This window comes from Mustela nivalis (genome assembly GCF_964662115.1).
Source record: "Mustela nivalis genome assembly, chromosome: 15".
Lineage (NCBI taxonomy): Eukaryota > Metazoa > Chordata > Mammalia > Carnivora > Mustelidae > Mustela > Mustela nivalis.
The window spans coordinates 4,968,498-4,992,912 of record NC_139034.1 but is presented as its reverse complement, the minus strand read 5'-3'; the positions used below and the strand labels follow the sequence as shown (position 1 = coordinate 4,992,912).

General features: G+C 36.7%; 1 protein-coding gene across 1 annotated transcript in view; it reads left to right on the top strand.

The window, feature by feature from the left end:
- Positions 1-24,415, top strand: part of MICU2 (mitochondrial calcium uptake 2) — a 154,184-nt gene that overhangs the window by 90,994 nt on the left and 38,775 nt on the right. Inside the window, exons 5-6 of the mRNA XM_082701686.1 lie at positions 8,239-8,286; positions 9,259-9,341. Of these exons, the coding sequence (XP_082557812.1) occupies positions 8,239-8,286; positions 9,259-9,341 (131 nt within the window). The remainder of the gene's footprint in view (positions 1-8,238; positions 8,287-9,258; positions 9,342-24,415) is intronic.

The window sequence follows — 24,415 nt, the reverse complement described above, 5'->3', positions numbered from 1 at the left end:
CATCACTAACCTTGTTGTCAGATCCAGTGAAGATATTCTGTATTCTTGGCACCCATGACCCCAGCAGTACTAACACTATTACCTGGTCTCACCTCAAACCAGTCTCTTCTTTTGGTTTCTAGGACCCCATACTTCCTTGGTTTTGTTTTCTTACCATCCTACTGGTTTCTTCTCTGTCTCCTTTGGTGAAATTAACCGGAACCATCTTAGCTGGGGAAATCAAACAGGTCATTCTGATGGGGAGAGTTTGAATAAAGGGGCTGACTCATCAGTCCTAGCAAGCAGTGAGAAACTATCTCACAGGAGATAATGGAATTGGAAGGAAGACATAACAAACTAGAGGAAGTGGGAGGTCATCCTGCAAATGAAGGGCGATAATTTTGAGGCCTAAAGTATAATGTGGGAGTTGAGATTTCAAAGAGCAGTAAGCAAATGTTCATTTCTTTGGTATAGAGAAGATAGCAAATGGTGGTAGAGCTTTTAGGTTATAATGGAAGATTTTCTTTATTCCCTTCTTTTGGGTCAAGGAGGGATTTTAAAGGGTTTTGTTCTGGTGCACCTGGGTGGCTCAGTTGGTTAAGCCACTGCCTTCAGCCTAGGTTGTTCTGGTGCACCTGGGTGGCTCAGTTGGTTAAGCCACTGCCTTCAGCCTAGGTTGTGATCCCAAGTTTCCTGGGATCAAGTCCCGCATCGCCCTCCTTGCTCCAGCCTCTCTCTCTGCCTCTGCCTGCCACTTTGCATGCTTGTGCTCGCTCGCTCGCTCTCCCTCTCTCTCTCTCTGACAAATAAATAAATAAAATTTTTTTAAAAATGGGTTTTGTTCTCTTCTTAAAATTGAGGGCACTGTTCTCTTCATTCAGCCTCTGCTTGCAGCAGCAAGGTTCATAAAGCAGTTTTGCTGTCAACAGATGAGGAATCAGAGAGGCATCTTTGTGAGAGGAATTCCGTCAGGACTCTGTTAGAGTGTGGCCCCTTCTGGAAATCGTGGTCCTGGTTTCTAGGAGCAGCACTGTGACTCTGTATGTCTTGACCAGCATCACTGCTTCTCTGCCATAAGGGAGATAAAATAAATGTTTGTTTTCAGAGGATGCTGAGGAGGATTATCAGTAACTTCCTTATTTTAACTTTCAGTTACAGGCATATATATTCTATATGTCTGTTTCTGTCTCTCTTTCTATATATATATACCTTTTTAACTGTCAAGGAGATAAATTCACCAGCCTACTCACACATTTTCCTATTGGATAGTACTCTTTCCCTGTTCCTTACATAGCCGGAGAGCTATTTATATTCTCAGAATGAATAGGGGCATTGTACATTTCCAAGACTTCTAAAAGCATTTAAAGTCAGTATTTCTAGATGGCTGGGGGGAGGGCCCTTAGTGATGCACTATTAGAAAAATAGAAAGCGAAAGCCACAGCAGAAAGTTTGGTATTTTTTCCTCTAGGCAAAGTGCATTAGGTTATTAGTATGAAAAAGAAAGGAAAGGAGATGATTAGAGAGAAAGGGAGAAAGAGGCTTTAAGAGGAACCAGGAGGAATAAGTAACTGCAAGGATAATAATATAGATACCATTCATTTCAAAGTCAGTCAGAAGGAATAAATGATTCACGCTGGGCACCTGCAGGAGGAAAATTTTAAACCTGTCTTCCTACCATACAGGAGCATATGGAAGAACAGCCTTCATCAATAAAAGGCTGGTGGGGAAATCAGGACTCAAAGTGTGACTTAACAATGACAGAAAAACTAAGCAGCTGTCAGGGAAATGAGGAACAGCAGGGCTGCATACGTAGGAAGAATTAGAAATGCCATGAAAGGGCAGAGTAAGAACTGCTAGCTCACCACTCTTCCAAATGCTGGTTTCCCTTAACGTGGGGCTCTCCTGTGATTGCTTGCCTTCTACTCTGGCTGGGGTCTCAGTCCTAACCCTTCACATTCTCCATCCCTCGGACACATCTATTGTGCCGTGCTATAGCTGGGAAGGAGCACCCGTCCCTAAGGATGGGAAGTGTCACAGGCCGAACGTGTGGAGCTTCACAATTCCTGTATGCCCTGGAATTTGTAAGTTTCTTTAACACCTACTTTATCTATAAAATAAAGGTAACAGTCTCTATTTTGACGGTTATGGTGGGAATAACATACATAATGCTTTTCCGCCGGGCCTTGAGATCAAGTGTCACTGAAAGATCTTTTTATTATTACTAGGCAAATTCATGTGCCACAAGTTCTCTTGGATTCTTTGAAACAACATCCCAGTTCTCTTGGAACGTCTCTTTCTGTCGTTGGTTTCTCTTCCTCCTGCGCATTAAGCATTGATACTCCCTAGGATCTGTCGTTTGCTTACTGTTCTCCTCCTCTTGTTTAGTGCCCATGTAATACCGCTGCTGACTCTCAGATAGCCTTCAGTTTCTCCAGCCCAGGATGCTCTTCTGAGTTTCAGGCTTCTGTATCCAAACCAGCTGCCAGATGCCGGCTTGTGGGTCTCTGTTTCCTTGAGTTCATCATATCCCAAACTGAACTCACTGTCTTCTCCCTAAATCAGCACCTTCTTTTCTTGGTTTCATTTGGTAGTACTGCTTTTCACCCACCTCAATAAAACCCAGGAAATGTCTTTGAACCCTTTCTTTCTTTACCACTTAGTCCTTCAGATGCAGTCAGATAACAAAGTCTTCCTGTTTTTGCCAATTAGGTATTTATCGAATTCATCCTCTCTTCTCCCTACCTCTAGAGAATTTACAGGAAACAGATCAAGAAAAAAATCTTGGAGAGTATCTTAACAACAGTTATTTCTGTTTTTCTATGAAACTGAAATACATAAGTTGAAATGTACATTTCCAGCTTAAAGAAAAGACACTGATATGAACATTATATAGGAGAGATTCAACAGATTCACTTTTTTTACATATACTTCTTTGTTGATATTAATGAAGTCACTTGAAAAAAATATAAAATTTAGCTACATTGGGAGCAGTGTAAAATATTCCATTTTACCATGTAAAACAACTATCAAAATTTATACCATATGCTAACTAGCAAATAATAGTATATCCTTGAAATAAGAAAATAACTCATCTACCATACATTATTACAAAGAAAAATGTAAGTTTTAACTATTGTGCATTTTTTGAACAGAATTCTCATTATAATATAGTCCTTAAGGATGTACTGAATATAAACTAAAAGATACATTGTAAGATATATAAGTATATTCTTATGATGGATTTGTTAATTTCTCTTTGGGAAACAGAGTTCTCAAAATTGCATTCAGTAGCAGGCCATATTTTAGAATGGTTCCAAATTTAAAATATTTGTAGAGAAGCATACTAAAGGAATTTAGTCCTCTCTTCTAATGGCCTTTCCTTACAGATTCATTAACACATTTTTAAATGTAAGTATTTAAAATACTTCACCTATTTAACATGCACGTTTAAAACATCGCCATTTAACAGCATCTACTTTACAATTAAATATAAGAAATATATGCATTAAACTGTTTCTCCTATATTCTGAAGTGTCAGTTTTCTTTAAAAGCATTTTCGGAGAGCAGGTGCCTAGAATGCTGTTGTAGAACTATGTTGTTTATAATCTATCTGGAGAGTATAGGTGCTATTTTTACATTGTCTCAACTCTGTTTATTCAAGCTTTTAAAGTCAGCATTTCAAAGAATGACACTGGAATTTTCTTTTTCACAAAGTCCCCTTGTAGAGGACATGTACCTGTGTGTAGAGAAGAGTGAGGCCTCCTCTTGGCACCAAGCCCATGTCAATCTAGCAGTTTGGCCATTTTTTCATGGTGCTGTATTCCTTTGAAAATTAGAAAGGGGGAAAAAAACCTATCCTTTGCTTTTTTGAGTCTGCCAAGGAATGAAATACTTTGATCCTTCAACTTACATTAGAGTACTTCTCTCAGGTAACAAGGTAATGACAAAACACATTTAATTTCTTCTCCCTCCTTATAAACACTGAATATTTTTTAGGGAAAAATACCTGAAGACGTACTGTGGGCTTTTTTATTAAAAAGAAGTACACCTGCTCCACAGTAAAAACAACCAAAAAGTTGGTAAAGCACAAAATTGTAAGTCATTTAAAATATGTACCTGAAGTTACTTGTAACTAAAATGTTGAGTTACCTAGATATAAAGTCCTTACCTGCCTTACTGTGAACATGGGCCCTGAGTCTATGTGTTACTTGATTGGGAGCCAGTAAGGCAAATCCTCTGCCATCACCCTCTGCAGGCTTTTTTCCTCATGTCTAGGGTATCATATTGGCCTTATTTCCCGTTGCTTCTTCCACATAGAGGTTATTTCATTTTTTAATTTTCGTATTTTTTTAAAGATTTTATTTATTTATCTGACAGAGAGAAATCAGAGAGATGGAGAGGCAGGCAGAGAGAGAGGGAAGCAAGCTCCCTGCTGAGCAGAGAGCCCGATGAGGGACTCGATCCCAGGACTCTGAGATCATGACCTGAGCCGAAGGCAGCAGCTCAACCCACTGAGCCACCCAGGCGCCCCTAATTTTCGTATTTTTTATTTAGGTTTCATATTCAGCTTCATCTGTTATCCCACACCTCTTAATTAAAATTTTCATCTATATTTTTGAAGACCATTTTTAGAATTACTTCCTCTAGGACATCTCTGATCATCTAAACTCTAGAAATGATTTCACATATTTCTAAAATCTGTAACTTTTACTATCATTGTCTTTCAGTAGTATTTAGCAATTTTTATAGACATTTTTATTCTGGCCTCCTGATGAAAGTATACAGCACCATCTATTAAGAATTCCTGCCAAAAGGGCGCCCAGGTGCCTCAGTCAGTTAAGCATCTGCCTTCAGCTCAGGTCATAATCTGTAGTCCTGGGATCAAGCGCTGTGTGGGGCTCCTTGCTCACTGGGGAGTATGCTTCTCCCTCTCCCTCTGCCTGCTGCTCCCCCTGCTTGTGCTCTCTCTCCATCAAATAAATAAATAAAATCTTAAAAAAAAAAAAAAAAGAATTCGTGCCAAAAGTCAAACCTGAATCTCAACATACCTCTGGATCTAAGTAAAAGTTTATGGAAAACATGAAAGTTAGAGCAGCATGTAAAATGACACCAAGAAGATGCAGTTAGCAAAATATTCTAGACTTTAAGAAACTCTATAGGTCAAATGACCAGGCATCTTTAAAAATTAAGTTGGAAGATGTGGAGGAGGGTATCTGGGTGGCTCAGTTGGTTAAGCATCTGACTTGATCACAGCTCAGGTCTTGATCTCAGGGTTGTGAATTCAGGCCCCACATTGGGGCTGTACACTGGACATAGAACCTTTAAAAAAAAAAAAAAGTTAAAAAAAAGAACAAAAGAAAAATTTAAAACTTGTGAATCAAAGTACACTATGAAGAGAGTAAAAAGACAACCCATAGGAAAGGAGAAAATATTTGCAAATCATATATAGGGGCTTAAAATCCAGTATATATAAAGAACTTCTATAACTCAGTAAGGAAAAACAAAACAATTTAAAAATGGGCAAAGACTCAGATAGACATTTCTCCAAAGAAGATAGTTGACTAATTTCCATGTGAAAAGATGCTTGCCATCATTAACCATTAGGGAAATGCAGATCGAAACCAGAGTGAGATACCTCTTAATACCATTATTATGGAGAAAAAAACAAGTGTTGGCAAGGATTTGAAGAAATTATAACCTCTGTGCACTGTTGGTGGGAATGTAAAATGGTGCCACCACTTTTGAAAAAAGTATGGAGGTTCCTCAGATTAAGCATAGAATGACCATATGATTGAGCAATTCCACCTTGGGTAAATACCCAAAAGAATTAAAAGCAGAGACTCAAACAGGTACTTGTATACCAATGTCTGTAGCAGCATTAATCACAATAGCCAAGGGACTCCTGGGTGGCTCAGTGGGTTAAAGCCTCTGCCTTCGACTCAGGTCATGATCTCAGGGTCCTGGGATAGAGCCCCGCATCAGGCTCTCTGCTCAGCAGGGAGCCTGCTTCCCTCTCTCTCTCTCTCTCTCTCTGCCTGCCTCTCTGCCTACTTGTGATCTCTGTCAAATAAATAAATAAAATCTTAAAAAAAAAAAAAAAAAAACCACAGTAGCCAATAGCTGGGTAGAAACAACCCAGATTGTCCATCAGCAGATGGATGGATAAACACATTGTAGTATATACATATAGTAGAATATTTTTCAACCTTACAAAGGAATGGAATTTTGACACATGCTACAATGTGGATGAACCTTGAAGACACTATGCTAAGTGAAATAAGCCAGACACAAAAGCACAAATACTGTATGATTCCATTTATATGAGGTCCCTAGAGTAGGCAGTCTCATAGTGACAGAAAACAGGTTACAGTGGTTGGAGGCAGTAAAGAATGGAGTTAGTGTTTCTTGGTTGTGAGGTTTCAATTTGTGATGATTAAAAAGTTCTGATAATGGTTGCAAAACACTGAATACTTAATGCCATTACTCTGCACATTTAAAAATGGCTAAAATGGTGACGTTTTTGTTATGTGTATTTTGCCACAATTTTTAAAAAGGTGACTTGAGATCCTCTGACCAAGTGCAATGCAAGGTACTTTTTTGAATCCTGATTTGAGCACACTCGAAAAAATTTTTTTCTGAAACAGACATTTGTAAAAGTGATGTGAGTTTGATGATATTGAGGAATTATTGATAATTTTTTAGGTGTGCCAAATATATTTTAGGGAGGGAAAAGTCTTTTTAGAGATACAGCTTGAATTTTCTACTATGAAACAATATATTGAGATTTGTTTCAAAATAATCCTATGGGGGTGGGGGAGTGGAGCCTGGATGACTCAATCTGTCAGATCTCAAACTTCAGCTCAGGTCATGATCACGAGGTCCTGAAATAGAGCCCTGAGTTGGGCTCATGCTCAGCAGGGAGTCTGCTTCTCCTCCCTCTGCCCGTCTGCTCCATTGTGCATGTGCACCGTATCTCTCTCTCTCTCTCAAATAAGTAAAATCTTAAAAAAAAATAATCCAGTGGGAAGTGGGGGGAAGGGAGTGAAAAGAGATATAGATAAAACAAGATCTGTCATGAGTTAATTACTGAAGTTGATCTATATAATATAGTTACTATATTCTCTCTACTTTTGTTTATCATTAAAGTTTTCCATGATGAAGATTTTTTAATTGTGTGTTTTGCTCTTATATCAAACTTTTGATCCGGGGGGGAATTATTTTTAGCTTATCAGGAAGCCATGATTTATAAGATACTGTTTCTATGTTTATATTATATATTATATATTTATATTCTGTTCTTTTCATTGCAAGTACCTAAAACCAGGCACTATCAATTTGAGCAAGAAAGGGGCAGATGTAGAGCTAGGTAGTGGCCAGACACAGAGCTAGCTTCAAGTTCAACTTAATTCAGGACTCAGACATCACCAGTATCCATCTTTCAGGCCTGCCAATTAAAGATTGGCTGAATTTTCAGGCCCTAAACACTGGCTGGCTGACAGTTCCAGGCACTCTCTCCATTGCCTCACATTCCTAAGTGAAACATTCTCAAATCATCAAAGCCCAGTGGGGATGGGGGAGGACAAAAAAAGTAAATAAATAAAGTCAATGATTCAGCATTCTCATCAGAAATTCCACTCAGAGTGACCCATCTTAGGTCAAGGCCTTCCCTGAACTAGTCACTGCAGCCAGACTAATGGAACCTGCTCATTAGCTTGGGTCAGCCTTTTGCCCGTTTCTCCACCAGTTGAGTTAGAGTACAATGATTGGCTTAGGCCTGTTAACACCTACCATCAAAGGTAAGGATGATTGTCCTACCAAAACTACATGTTTGAGAATGGGAGAGGAATGGTTTTCCGAAGGAAAATCAAGTTACTGCTGCAAAGATTTAATCTCATTTTAAATAATATAGTTTGACCTTTTGTATATTGAGATCTCTGTTACTCTACTGAATTTTTAAATTTGCTTTACTTGAGGTGTTATTAATAGTGGAATTTGGGGAGAAATTGTGTGAAGTGCCATGCAAATAAAAACCTGTAGCGGATACCTGTTATTTGCTAGCCAACAGCCATTCCCCTTTTTTACTAGTAATGGTAACCTGATGAAAAAACATAGTATCTTTTTTAAGTGCTAGTACTATACTTAACTCTCTAGTATAGAAGTTTTCCACTGAACCAAAGAGAGATAAAGTAAAAAAAAAAAAAAAAAAAGTTTTTAAAAAACAAAACTTACCTTCTGATGTTTTTATTTTATCTCTTTCAGGACTAATTTCGTATACTGAGTATCTTTTCTTGCTTACAATTCTCACTAGTAAGTACCCCACAGTTTTTCTCAGTGATCACGTGGATTCTCTCTTCTTACCAAACAAAGTTTTGGAAGTATGGTATTTATGTCTTTATCATTAAAGCATAATTGCTACCTTAGTTTCTATATCAACAAAATGATACTGGTGAATTAGTTTAGCCCTTCAGCTTCCTTTGGACTGTGGCTCCCCATAACTCGGTCTCCTTAAAAGACTTTTGAACAGAAGAGAATCAGACTTATTAGCCTTCACATGTTTAAAAAAAAAACCCTTATCAGACATTCTTCAAAATTCCTGATCAATACTCTTCAGATTGGTCATGAAAATCAAGGAAAGAATGAGAAACTTTCACAGCTTGGAGCAGAGTAAGGAGACCTAACAACTAAATGCAGCATGGTTTCTTGTATTTGATCGTAAAGTAAAAAAATTAGCATTAGTGGAAAAACTTGAAATCCAAATAAAGTCTATAGTTCAGTTTAAAATACTATTACCAGTATCCATTTCTTAGTTTTGACAATGATACTATAGTTATAGAAAATGTTAACATTAGAAGAAGCTGGCTGAAGGATATATGAGAACTCACTATACTATCTTAACAACACATCTAAACATATCTAAAATTATTTCAAAACAAAAATTTTTTTAAATCCCTACTCTGAGAAAGGGATATAAAGAGTAATAATCAGTATGAAAGTAGCTAAGTTACTAAAAGAATATAGGAAAGCCCCTGATAGAGTTAAAGAAGTAAATTCTCAAATTAGTTTTGCTTTGAAAAGTAGAGCACTTAATAGTAGAATAGCACAGCCATGAAAATACATCAGCCTTTGAAAATTGTTATAATAAGAAATCATTTTTTTGTCTGTTTAGGCACTTGTTAATAATTTCTGGAAGTTTTTTTCAAATTTGAAGACCTGTAAATCAGTAAGCAATTTACATTTCACCAACATTGAAATAACTATTTACTTTTCACTTAATTGCAGAACCCCATACTGGGTTTCATGTTGCTTTTAAAATGCTGGATGCAGATGGTAATGAGATGGTTGAGAAAAAGGAATTTTTTAAGGTAAGTACATTCTACTTAGTTTGTCATAAAACAGTTGGATGCTTGTGTGATCTTACATTTCCATAAAAATTAAAATTATATCCATTGCTTACATATGAAATGTCAAGAAATCATTTATACATTCAAAAGTGTTTAATTTTCCATAATACAACTGAGGAAACTGTTAAGGAACAGAGTATAAGATTCCTATGGGAGGGGCGCCTGGGTGGCTCAGTGGGTTAAGCCGCTGCCTTCGGCTCAGGACATGATCTCAGGGTCCTGGGATCGAGTCCCGCATCTGGCTCTCTGCTCAGCAGGGAGCCTGCTTCCTCCTCTCTCTCTCTCTCTCTGCCTGCCTTTCTGCCTACTTGTGATCTCTCTCTGTCAAATAAACAAATAAAATCTTTAAAAAAAAAAAAAAAGATTCCTATGGGAGAAATGGCTTATGCATCTACATTTTTTAGGGTTTTATTTTATGATATCAGCAGATAATAGGGTCTCATAGATATGTTCAGAAATTCTTAAACACCCTACCCCCCAAAAAGGAATAAGAAAAATTAAAACTTAAGCCTTCATAAAGAATTGGGGGGTGGGGGGCCTGGGTGGCTCAGTCGTTAGGCGTCTGCCTTTAGCTGAGGTCATGATTCCAGGGTCCTAGGATCAAGCCCCACATCCTTGCTCAGCGGGACGCCTGCTTCTCCCTTTCCCATTCCCCCTGTTTGTTTTCCCTCTCTTACTGTGTCTCTCTCTGTCAAGTATATAAATAAATCTTTAAAAGAAAAAGAAAAGAATGGGGGAAAAAATGAAAAAGCTACGAATAGGTATAAATGGGTGCAGATTTTCCAGGAATTTGCTAAGGCTATTATTTGAAAAGCTGAAAATATGTTTAAATGAAAATATGTTTCCAAGACAAGTGTAAGGCATACAACTATTAAATTTCACTCCATTCCAGGAATGTTGATGGTAATATTTTTTTAAAAAATACCTCTAGGGCGCTCCTTGGTGGCTTAGTCATTAAGTGTCTGTCTTCAGCTCAGGTCATTGGGATCAAGCCCCGCATTGGGCTCCCTGCTTAGCAGGAATCCTGCTTCTCCCTTTCGCACTCCCCTTGCTTGTGTTCTCTGTCTGTCAAATAACTAAGTAAAATATTTTTTAAAAATCCTCTGCATATAAACCATTAGGTATTTTCCAGAGTTAAGTGTTTTTAATGTATTGGAGAGTTTTGTGGAGAAAAAAATAGAACATGTAGATAAATATATAACACAGCGTTTGGTACATACTAATTTCTTAGAACTACCATTGATAATTACTGAGTACCTATATAAATGACTACTTTATGACTTTTTTTTTTTTAAGTGTTTGAGACATGAAGCAAATGGAACTCTCTTAGAGTGCTTGTGGGAGTATGAAATGGCATACACATTTTGGAAAACAAAATTGGCATCTTCTTGATGTATACTCAGCATATGACGTGGCAATTCCAGTCCTATGTATTTAGTCAAAGAAAAGAAAACACATGTTCACCCAAAGACCTGTATATAACTATTCTTAACAATTTTATTCATAGTAGCCCCAAACTGGAAACAACCTAAGTGTTCATCAAGTGACTAAAGAAATTGTATCCATACAGTAGAGTACTACTCAGCAAAAAAAGGGAACAAATTATCAGTAGGTACAACAACATGGATAAATGAAGTGAAAGAAGAACTGTACATACAGTGTGATTCCTTTGATATGAAATTCTAGAAAAGGAATATATATCTATGCTAACAGAAAGCAGATCATTGGTTCCCTGGGGCTGAGAGGGGGTAAGGAATTGACTACAGATAGACTGCAGCTTCCATAAGGGAATCTCTTGAAGTGCTAGAAATATTACAGACCTTGATTAAGATGGTAGAGACATGGGTGTATATATTTGTTACAACTCAAACTGTGTATTTAAACAAGTGCATTTTATTGTATACAAGCTATGCCTCAGTAAACACCTTTGATAAGGAGTCATTCTACAGGCTTTGCAAATTCAATTACTGAGATATGTGGTTTTATATACAAGAAACTGTCTCCAAAACTACAAAGAACACAGCAAAAGGTTCTAACCAGAGAATAAATTTATAAAACAGTGAGATCCAATAAAAAGTAGGCTTATTTAACATTATAGAAGTTATCTGGAAGAGGGTATAAAGAATGTATAAATCTAAGCATTTGGGGGAAACTAAGGTAAATGACATGAACATCTATGTGAGTGGACAATAAAGTAGCAGATGCAGTTCTCAGTGTTTTAGCTTAAAGTGTAGTAGAACCTGTCTTGCCCGGTGTGGCCACTATCAGTAGTTCAGTTAAAGAATCTGTTAAAGGGGGAATAATTTTTAAAAATAAAGATACCTAATAACAGACATTTTAGTTAATTAACTTAAATGCACATCCATTTTAGAACCAAGGCCTCTTTTTTTGAAGATTTTATTTATTTATTTATTTGAGAGAAAGAGTGCATGCACACATGCGCAGAGAGGGAGAGCAAGAAGGAGAAGCCACTCCCCGATGAGCAGAGAGCCCAATGCAGGGTTCAGTCCCAGGACCCCAAGATCATGACCTGAGCCAAAGGCAGATGCTTAACCATCTGAGCCACCCAGGAGCCCCAGAACCAAGGCCTTTTCTTTGAAGTGGAGCCACTGATTGAAATCACCTGTTTTTCTTGCCTGTGTATGCCTATAATTTATCATCTGCAGTTTCCAGTTTGTTTAAAGTGCAGGAAAAAATGTAAAGACAGGTACGAAGCAGTCTAAATGTAGGATCCTTCAAGATCTTTGTGATTTTTCCTACTCTTTACAATCTTAGCCTAATTAGAAGCAACTTTTTTCTTTGGCAGTTCGCCTTAATAACGAAATCTCTAAAGTATTCCTCCTCCCTTTTTTCTCTCATTCATGCGTGCATGCACCCACCCCCCTTCTGTGTTTAACCAAGGCTCATAAACTCAGAGAATCAAGCTGACTACCAAAATAGGAACAGGTGCAGGATATCCCATCGTGGTTTTTTTGACATTGCAGTTTCTAATGGATTCTGGCAGCTGCAGGTGATACTGGCTCACATACTTCAGTGTTGGGTTGGCAGATCTAAGAGACTAAATTTTATGCTTTTATATGTGGAGTTTATATTACCATTTAGAAAAAAGATTTACACAGTCTCTGTGCTTAATGCTTCCATTTCAGGCTTTTCTGATTTTTCACCAAATTTACTTGTCTTTGAAGCTACATTCTCACCTAAGCCAAAAAGGAAGACCAATGTCCCAGTGTCCCCGTGTAGTTAACTTCTCCTCCAGCAGGGCGTCTGGGTGGCTTAGTCGGTTAAGTGTCTGCCTTTGCTCAGGTTTTGATACCAGGGCCCTGCTTCTCCATCTCCCTCTGCCACTCCCCCTACTGTGTGCTCGCACAAATAAATAAATAAGATCTTTAAAAAAACAAGCACATTTCTCCAGCTTTCTGGTGTTTCCAGAAAACTCTGTTACTTCACAGTAATATTTAATAAAATTAAGTAATTACAGTAACAAGTGCAATGATCATAATTGGTTTGGAAACAGAAAAGACTTTAACTAAACAAACGTTGAGCTCAGCTGCTGAGAGCAGGAGTGTGCAAGCATACTTGAAATTTGCCAAGAGCTTTCTGTGAATATCTGCCGTGGAGTTCTACAGGGGGAGGAGAGAGCATTGATTAATCTGCTGAATTGGTTATGTGAAAGCCAGTTAATTTTTTTTTTTTTTTTTTTTTTACCTTTTGTTTAAGGAAAAAGAACCCAGTATACAATCATAGGGATTGAATTCTAGAATATTAGAAGGGAATGAGTTCAGCATAACCATAGACTAGCTTCAATTTTTCAAATCAGTGTATAGGTATAAAATTCTAGAAAATATCCTAAAATACATTAAAAAAAAATACCCTCACACCAAAACAGATAAATTTGGATTTTTGTGTGGTTAGGGGCACTTCATGAAACACACTGAACTGAAATAATAGGAGGTGAGGTTTTAAAAATAGGACTCATGGTACGGTCCCTGGGTGGCAGTCAGTTAATTGTCCAACTCTTGGTTTCAGCTCAGGTCGCAATCTCAGTGTCACGGGATTGAGCCCTGCATTGGGCTCTGTGCTCAGTGTGAGGTCTGCTTGAGATTTTCTCTTTCCCTCACCCCTTGCCCCTCCCCCACGGTCATGTGTGCTCACTTGCTCGCTCACTTGCTCTCTCAAATAAGTAAATGAATCTTAAAAAAAAAAAATGGGACTCATGGAAAGGTAAATACTATATGGTCGGTCTTTGTGTGAACTCTAACAAAAAACCAAGCTCATAGAAAAATAGATCAGAGGGGCACCTGGGTGGCTCAGTGGGTAAAGCCTCTGCCTTTCGCTCAGTCATGTTCCCAGGGTCTAGGATCGAGTACCACATCAGGCTCTCTGCTCAGTGAAGAGTCTGCTTCCTCCTCTCTCTCTCTCTGCCTGCCTCTCTGCCTACTTGTGATCTCTGTCAAATAAATAAATAAAATCTTTTAAAAAAAACAAGATCAGATTTGTGGTTATCAGAGGCAGGGTTGGGGGGAATGGGAATGGAAGGAAGGTGGTCAAAAGGTACAAACTTCCAGTGAGAAGATAAATAAGTACTAGGCATATAATGTTCAACATGACAACCATAGTTAACACTGTTGTGTGATGCATAGGAAAGTCATTAAAAGAGTAGCTCCTGGGATTCTCATAACAAGGAGGAAACATTTTTTTTTTTTTTTGCTTTTCCTTTTTATTGCATGTGTATGAGATGACAGATATTATCTAAACTTACTGCATAATCATTTCTTAATAAGTCAAACCATCATGCTTGTACATCTTATGTCAGGTATATCCCAATGCAGCTGGATAAAGCTAGGACTTACGGACTATTAACATACTAGAAAGATTAATGATCAAAGTCTATAAAGTCATAAAATAACAAATTTTCCAACACAAACTAAAGAAGACATCTTGCTGAAACCTGTCATGACAGAAGTTAGAATTTATAGAAGTAACATTAATATGTACTTAATTGGCAGTATCAGACAATGAAATGTTTCATATAAATGATTTTTTAAATTGAGGGTTACCTTTTTAACATGATTAAATTTTTAACATTTGTAACTTTTTTGATAAGCCCTTCAAGAATACATATATCTCCATCTTTTCAAAGTAGTTAATAATGTGCATAATTTATCCTCTTTTTTTGACAGCTCAGGATTATCATTATGAAGGTCAGTTTCATAGTGATGGGCTAGTTAGATTTTTAGAGTCTATTAAGGGCATGAGTTACTTACCCTTACACTGAATGGCCTTAGACTTTCAAGCTTTTAATTTGTATTTCTGATTTTTGTCCTCATTGTTAGGATAATAATAGTTCATTATCACTGGTATCAGTAGGAATGAATAGTTGATCTTTCTGTCAGTTCCAGTCATCTAGTTTTTCTTCTAGTCTCCAGTGCACTGGGAAAACAGGCAACAAAGTTTGCTAGAATTATGTATCAAGTACAGAATCTATATTTGCACTGTCCAGTAATGTAGCCAGTAGCCACATGTGGTTACCGAGCCCCTGAAATATGGTTTGTATCTAAGAAAGTTGAGTTTCTAAATTTTAATTAATATAAAGTTTAAATTTAAAACCTGACATTTACTTCAGATATTGGAAGATTTTCACATATGTTTGAAGCAAGCTAGGTGTATGGATCTACTTTTTCAGTTGTAAATTTTATAAAATCTTAACACAGATCAGGTATTTACAGTGAAGATGCTTTGAATGTAAAATGCACACTGGATTTTGAAGAAAAAAGTATGTAAAATATCTCAATTTTTATATTGAATACATGATGAAGTAATAATGTTGGAATATTAATTCATGTTCTTCTGTTTCTTTTTACTTTTTTAAATGCAGCTACTAGAAAACCTAAAATTACTTATGTAGCTCCATTATATTTCTGTAGGACAGCACTGCTTTAGAATATATAAGACTATAAATTCTGAGAAATCTTCATAATAAATATTTTATTATATGCCCCTCATGACGACTGTTTCAAGTGCTGAAAAGATCTTTCTTATGGGTTTGCAACTTAAGTAAGAAAGCTGGAGGGTTCCAGAGGATTGAAGTTGCCTGAAGTATACCTTTAGATACTTGAAGTTTCATTTACTGTTTAGAAAAACAGATAGTAATCTTACAGGATTCATTTTGTCAAAGCGGTAGAAGTTAAAAGTAACAGAAAGCTATAGAGAAAACTATACTATGTGACTGCTTAAAGAATATTTGGAAGGTTTCATAAATTCAACCATGTCATATAGAGATATAGGTTTGAAAAAATGTAAATTATTCATTACCAGAACACCTGGGTGGCTCAGTGGGTTAAGCCTCTCCCTTCGGCTCAGGTCATAATCTCAGGGTCCTGGAATCAAGCTCCTCATCGAGCTCTGTGCTCAGCAGGAAGCCTTCTCTCTCTCTCTCTCTCTGCCTACCTCTCTGCCTACTTGTGATCTCTCTCTCTCTCTCTGTCAAATAAATAATAAAATCTTTTTAAAAAGAATTGTTTCAGGGGCACCTGGGTGGCTCAGTGGGTTAAAGCCTCTGCCTTCAGGTCAGATCATGATCCCAGGGTCCTGGGATGGAGCCCCGAATCTGGCTCTCTGCTCCACAGGGAGCCTGCTTCCTTCTCTCTATCTCTCTGCCTACCTGCGATCACTCTCTGTCAAATAAATAAATAAAATCTTTAAAAAAAAAAAAAAGAATTGTTTCATTACAACATCATTGTGAATAAATGTTAGCAAATCTACTTGTTACAAAGCAACAGTATGGATAAAGTTTACAGTTGTATAAAACTAGGTAATAAAAGAAGCCTGGAATTCTGCTGAGAATTTAAAGGTACTTCTGAATAGACTGGGGGGGGGGGTTAGGATTTCTAGATATTATGGCTCTTACTCGGGAACTCAGGTTAAAAAATACTCAAAAAGCAAGCAGGAAAGGAAGTATAGGATACTCATCATAAATTTATCTTTAAATTCCATTTCATTCAGACTAAGGAAAGCAAAAATAAACATATTGCTCTATTAAGCATCAACAGTGATTAAATAACCATTATTATTTATCTCTTGGGGAAACCAACTTTATAAAATATAGACCACTATAAAAACATTGCTGCTGTTCTTTTATGGTTGGAATGTGAACAAAGACCTAAGAGGCAGAATCCCCTAATGTGAACTGAACACCGCTGTCAGGAGAAACCATCAGGCAGTTAAGGAAATTGCAGCGCTTCAGTGCTCCAAAATTCATCTCTGACTGCAGTATGAAAGCTGAATTAATAGAAAAGAGATTGGAGGCAGGAAGTTTGTTAAGCTTTAGAGTAATCCAATTTACAACTGATTGAAAAGTTGGAAATATAATTGGGACATGCTGTGGAATAGGCTCTGTAGAACCTAGTTTCTGGCTGGATTGGAGAGATTAGGAAAAAGGAGAAATCAGAGATTACTCCTTTTTCCAGCTAGCCTAACTAGGAATAATGATAGTACTAACTGATCTAAGAGAAAATAAGATGACTTCTTATTGAGGATTGGTTATGTTCAAGGTATATGTTACATTATTACATCTTTACAGCAGCCTACAAGGTTAAGTAGTAATATCCCCATTTTAAAGATGAGAACATTGACACTTAACCAAATCTATTCAGTTCCAAAGCCTTGCTCTTTCCTCAATGTTAGCTTGCCTCATTTGAAGGAGAATGCAAAGGACAACTGGGTTGAAAAATACCTTAACTCTGGGGCGCCTGGGTGGCTGAGTGGATTAAGCCGCTGCCTTCGGCTCAGGTCATGATCTCAGTGTCCTGGGATCGAGCCCCACATCGGGCTCTCTGCTCAACAGGGAGCCTGCTTCCCCCTCTGTCTCTGCCTGCCTTTCTGCCTACTTGTGATCTCTCTGTCAAATAAAATAAATAAAATCTTTTAAAAAAAAATAAAACAACTCTGAGCTTGGAAATCTGACCTTTATAAGCTGTTGGGACACCCTGTAGAGATAGAGAAGTGTAGCAAGCAACTGTCTGGAGATAAGAATATAGCCAGGATTAGGAAGCATCCTGATAGAGGTAATAATTAAGTCATGAGAGTATGTCACCTAAAGGGTAGACTATAGAGTGAAGAAGGATAAGATCTTAGAAAACAGTTGCATTTAAGAGGTCAAAATGAGGAAAGCCCAGAGAGTACAGGATAATGGAATCTAGGGAAGAAAAGCGCAACAATGAGGAAGTGTTTAATATCAAACTCTTTAGGATAGCAACAGAGTAGAGAACTCCTTAAATTTTGTAGGTCTTTGGGAACCATTACAGAAGCACTTTGAAAAGAGTAGTAGAGACCAGTTCCACAGAGCAAAAGGCTAAAGAGGAGTAGATAGAAAATGCAAAATCAATGGCAATAGAAAAAAATTATTCTGAGATGCTTGATGTTTAAGGAAGGAAATTGATATTAGTTTAAGGTAGAAAACCTGTCTGTCTGCACAAGTAGAACCTGAAATACGAGTGTGATAAGTCACATGGTACTATTACATCCTACCTATCTACCTATCTCAGGTGTAAGAAAAGGTTATATTTAAGATTGTTATTCAAGTTGAGGCTAATAATTATGAAAAGGATATTCTACATGAAGGTAAAATTCTGTTACACAAATTAAACACGTTAGAGTGTGCACAGACCATGATTCCCTTAGACCTGGATGAACTTTCTGCTTCTCTTTCTAGCAGTCACTAGGCATAGTGAACCAAATCTTAGAAGTACTTTATCCACTATATACCTCCCTAGATTTGTAAAGTTGGAGGTAATTTTATAAAGTGGACATAATAAACCTCTGGCAATATCACTATCATACTTACCAAATCAAAGTTCTGATTCACTATTCTAATATTTGGATAATCAAGTCTGAATGACAAAGCCTTTAAGAGACACTGAATGTGAAAAAAGGCAATAGAAGGCATGTTGTTTTTCTTTTTGTCTTCTTCAGGTCTCTTCTAACACTGAAACATAGTTTCCTATTGCAAGAGACTAGACTTATTTCTTTTACTATATGTACAGTCTGTATTCCTGAAATTGTTGAGCAAACCTGCTTTTAAAGTTTTCAGATACTTTCTCTCTAACTTAACTTGCTGAATTTATGGAACACTTTCGGAATACTACAATTCTTTCCTTAAATGTTTGGAAAATTTTTGGATGATCAATTCATTAATTAAAAAAACAAGAAAAAGAGCATGTTAGGATATGCTGCTGATTTTTTTTTTAAATGTAAGATTATAAAGGTCAACATCCTAAGCCAAAACAGGGTTCTTTTTGCTGATCATAGAAATAAAGCAGTAAACTTGATAATTCATAGAGCTATTAAATTGATACAATCAAATTAAATTAACAACATAGAGACAATGGGGGTATAGAAAGACCCTAAACTCACACCAAATCTGTAGCTGCATATGGGTCAAAGCCCTCTGAAAAAGATCTGAAAACTAGTTGAACAGGTCTACACCAAAGGATAAAAAGGTCACCTTGGAACAGGAGAGTTAGAGACATGTTCTTACAAAAAAAAACCTTACCCCAGCATGGTAACCCACTTAACATCAGTGGAGAGCCCATCCAGACAGAAGGCCAATAAGTAAATGTCAGCCTTAAAAAAAAATTACACCAGGGACGCTTGGGTGGCTCAGTTGGTTAAGCGGCTGCCTTCGGCTCAGGTCATGATCCCAGCGTCCTGGAATCAAGTCCCACATCGGGCTCCTTGCTCAGCAGGGAGCCTGCTTCTCCCTCTGCCTCTGCCTGCCATTCTGTCTGTTTGTGCTCACTCTCTCTGCCAAATAAATAAATAAAATCTTAAAAAAAAAAAAAATTTGACCAGATAGGCTTAATGGGTGTATATACAGGTATTCCATTCAAAAGAAGCGGAATACACATTCTTCTTAAGTGTGCATGGAACATTCTCCAGGATATTCTCTAATTTAAGAAGATTGAAATCATATCAAACAGCTTTTCAGGCCACTATGGTATGAAACACCACATACCCATACCTACTACTCAGCAGTTCTTCTGAGTATCCCAAGAAAATAAAATCACTAATTCAAAAAAGATATGATATGTGAACCCCTCTGTCTTAGCAGCATAGCTATAGCCAAGATATGGAAGCAACTAAAATATTCATCAGGAGATGAATGAAGAAGTGGTATGTATATGTGATGCGGTGTTACTCAGCCATGATAAGGCAGTCTTGCCATTTGTGTCAACATGGATGGACCTTAAGGATATCCTTATACTTAATGAATTAAATCAGTCAGAAAAAGACAAATACTGTATGATTTTACTTATACGTGGAATCTAAAAAACAAAACACAATCAAACAAAACAAATCTCCTGGATGTACAGAACAGATGGGTGGTTGCCAGAGGAGAGTGGTTGGGAAAGATGAGTAAAATGGGAGAAGGAGATTAAGAGGTACAAATTTTCAGACATGAAATAAGTAAGTCATGGGGATATAATATATAGCATTGTGACTATAGTCAGTAACATTGTATTTGCATATTATGTAACCTTATGGTGATGGAAAAACTAGATATATTATGGTGCTATTTCATTATATATAAATACCAGATTATTATGTTGTATACCAGAAATTAATATGCCATATGTCAATTATACCTCAATTCATTTTTTTTTACATCATGATAAGTGTACTTTTTAATCCCCATCACCTGTTCCCCCAAGCTCCCACCCATCTCCCCTCTGGTAACCATCAGTGTATTCTCTATGTGTTAAGAAACTGTTTCTTGGTTTGTCTCTTTTTTTCCCCTTTGCTCATTTGTTTTGTTTTCTTTCTTAAATTCCACATATGAGTAAGATCATATGTGACCTCAATTTTAAAAACTACAGCATAGAGTAAAAGCACGTTTACATTAATTAATTGAATAACTGTTTCATTTCTGTGGTCATTATTTAGGACACCTAAGTATGTAACATCTTGTATTTGAAATTTTACTGAACAAATCTAGCAATTCTTCTCAAATTAGAAGAACATATTTAAAGGGCATGGATTTTTTGTTTTGTTTTGTAGATTATCTGAATGTTTCTCTGGTAAATTTTATTTATTGCTAATGCATGAGAGTAGGTAATGAAAATTACTTTAACTCTCAAAACATAGATATAACAAATTGATTTGAACAGCAAATACAAAAGTAATGATGAAATATGTTAATATAAAGTCTTTTAGAAAGGAATATAAATTGCCTCTGTTTATTTTCGTGTTATGCAGTACATTCATGTTTTATTAATATCGAGATCTCGAAACTGTTGAAGTAATTGCTTACTTCTCTATCGCAAGAACAAGTAATATAGCAACTATCTGTATAAGCTGTTTTCTGTCAGATAATAATAAACAATACAGCAGTGATCAAAGCCAGCAAAAGTTAATACATTTAATCTTTACCTTGATAGATGGCACATCTGCTTCTTTGGGCTAAGTGCCAGGGTTTTAGTGCACTTTCTTTAAACAATACCTTAATGACATGTCTGTTTACTAGTGTGAATTTCTCCTTAGGTGGTCCTTTTATTTCACATCAATTTCATACTGGCAGAAAGGATTGTGCTCTTAATATAGTTGTGGTATAACTTTATCATGCCAAATATATGTGCTGGTGTTATTATTAAATAAGTAAGTAATAAAAGCCTTCAGTAGAATTTATTCTTTTTGATTTGGAGACAGTGTTCTTGTTTCAGAATTTAAGCTAACATTATTCTGAAAGCAAAAATAAGTTAAGTCAATTATACATAAATTTCTTCGTTTTCAGCCTGTAATTGAAAATATGGATCAATATAAATTTAAATAATCAACTTGGCAGTACTTTTTCAATCATAGAATTTGTATTTGTTGAATGTGTCCTCCTCCTTCTTTTACCATTTATGTATTATGACCACTTTACCTTCTGTTTCTCTCAAAGCACCCCTTTTTCTTCCACAGACTTTGCTCTTCCCTCTGCCTGGAATGTCCTTTCCCCATTCCTTTGGTAGCTTTTATCATTCACATCTCAGCCTAAATGACATGTTCTCACTATGAACTACACAGAATAAACCTATGTAACATTAACCCATACCCAGCAATCTCAGAATCCCGTTACCCTACTTTTATTTTATCTTGGTCTAGTTATATACTTGACATTATTAGAAATTCTCTTATTTGTTCAGTGTTTATTATCTCTGGCCCATTAAAATGTAAGTTTCATGACAGTAAGGACATTATCGGCCCTTAACTGCTGTATTCCCAACACTTAGAACAGTACTTTCATTACATGATAGGCTCTTCCTATCTTGCTATCATGAATCAGTATCATGTACAGCCATTTTAGAAACTGTCTTAAAACCAGAGAGTCCTTTTGGCATAAGAGACTGCAGTTGACCCTTGAACAATATGGGTTTGATCTGCACAGGTCCACTTAGATGCAGATTTTTTTTATAGTACAGTACTGTAAATGTATTTTCTCTTTCCTTATGATTTTCTTAATAAATTTTCCTTTCTCTAGCTTACTTTAAGAATACAGTATATAATACAGTCAACATACAAAATATGTTTATGTTATCAGTAATGCTTTCAGTCAGCAATAGACTTTTAGTGATTAAGTTTTAGAGGACTCAGAAGTTATGCATGGTTTTTCAACTGCACAGGTTCAAACTCCAACCCCTGTGTTTCTCAAGGGTCAGCTGTGCTAGTATAAAATGCATATGCTCTTTCAAATGAAGCTTTTACTATAGAACTAAATGTATAGCACTATAGTCTTCAGAGTACATTAAGACCTGCTATAATCCTCTCCCTGAATACAGACTAAAATGTTTTAGGTAAAACTCTAAGATGACAAGGGTTTTGGGTTAGGTTTTTTTTTTTTTTTTTTCCATTCTTATTTTAAAATAGAGCATAGTTGACACAATGTTACTTTAGTTTTAGGTGTACAGCATAGTGCTTCAACAGCTCTGTGTTATGCTATCCTCACTATAAGTACAATTACCATCTCTCACCATGCAGTGCTATTATGGTACCATTAACTGTATTCCCTGTGCTTTTATTTTTGTGACTTATTCATTACATAACTGGAAGCCTGTATCTCATCACTTGACTTCACCCATTTTGCCCACCTCCCGCTCCACTGACCTCCCCTCTGAAAACCGTCAGTTTGTTCTGTGTATAGGTCTGATTCTGCTTTTTGTTTGTTTATTTGTTTTTTGGGTTCTGCATTTAAGAAAAATCGTATGGTATTTGCCTTTCTCTGACTTACTTCACTTAGCCATATCTCTAGGTCCATCCATGTTGTCACAAATGGCAAAATCTCACCCTTTTTTTGGCTATGGACACTTAGGTTGCTTGTATCTTAGCTATTGTAAATAATGCTGCAGTAAACATTGAGGTCCATATGTCTTTTCATATTTGTGCTTTTGTTTTCTTTGAGTGAATACCCAGTGGTGTAATTATTGGATTATGTGTTATTTCTATCTTTAATTTTTTGAGGTACCTCCGTACCATTTTATACAGTAGCTGTACCAATTTATATTTCTACCAACAGTGCACAAGGGTTCCTTTTTCTCTGCATTCTAGCCAACACTTGGTATTTCTTAACATGGCAAGCTTTATCTCACACCATACTCACTTCGATAGAACTTTAGGACAGAACCTTGTTCCTCTAAATCCCACACCATATTAGAATAAGCCAATGTTGTAAAAAGTCTCCTAAAAAATTATCATTTCAGTGAACTAATCTTAATTGCTTTGGTTTATTTGTAAGTATTTAATGACTATGAAGATTGTAACAACTATATTAAATGTCATAATAAAAGACATATGTTTTTTAAAATTTTGTACAAAAACTTATCATCACTATGCATAACATCTATTTGTATTTTTGAACTGTTATCTGTATGATAAATTATAAATAACTTTTAGTACTGAATCCAATCTGAGTACTTTAAATAAAGAGGGTCCAAATTACCAGTGTTAGAAATAAAAAGGAAATATCACCACAGATTCTGCAAATATCAGAAGGATTAAAATGGAATATTGTGAACAACTTATTCCTATGTAACTATAAATTTGATAACTCAAATGAACTGGACAATGCCTTTAAAAAAAAAAAAACTTACCAAAACTAACAAGAGAGAGAAATCTGAATAGCACTTTATCAAAGAAATTGAATATGTTATCAAAAACTTCCCCACAAGTTGGTACAGCCTCTTTGGAGAATAGTGTGGAGATTCCTCAAGAAATTAAAAATAGAGCTTCCCTATGACCCTGCCATTGCACTCCTGGGTATTTACCCCAAAGATACAGATGTCGTGAAAAGAAGGGCCATCTGTACCCCAATGTTTATAGCAGCAATGGCCACAGTCACCAAACTGTGGAAAGAACCAAGATGCCCTTCAACGGACGAATGGATAAGGAAGATGTGGTCCATATACACTATGGAGTATTATGCATCCATCAGAAAAGACGAATACCCAACTTTTTTAGCAACATGGACGGGACTGGAAGAGATTATGCTGAGTGAAATAAGTCAAGCAGAGAGAGTCAATTATCATATGGTTTCACTGATTTGTGGAGCATAACAAATAGCATGGAGGACATGGGGAGATAGAGAGGAGAAGGGAGTTGGGGGAAATTGGAAGGGGAGGTGAACCATGGGAGACTATGGACTCTGAAAAACAATCTGAGGGTTTTGAAGGGGTGGGGGGGGAAGGTCAGGGTACCAAGTGGTGGATATTATAGAGGGCACGGACTACATGGAGCACTGGGTGTGGTGCAAAAATAATGAATACTGTTATGCTGAAAATAAATAAAAAATAAATTAAAAAAAAAAAACTTTCCCACAAAGAAATGTCCAGGCCCAGAGCACCTGGATGGTTCAGTGGGTTAAGCCTCTGCCTTTGGTCATGAACTCAGGGTCCTAGGATTGAGCTCCCCTATCGGGCTCTCTGCTCAGTAGGGAGCCTGCTCTCTATCTCTCTCTCTCTGCCTGCCTCTCTGCCTACTTGTGATCTCTCTCTCTCTCTCTCTGT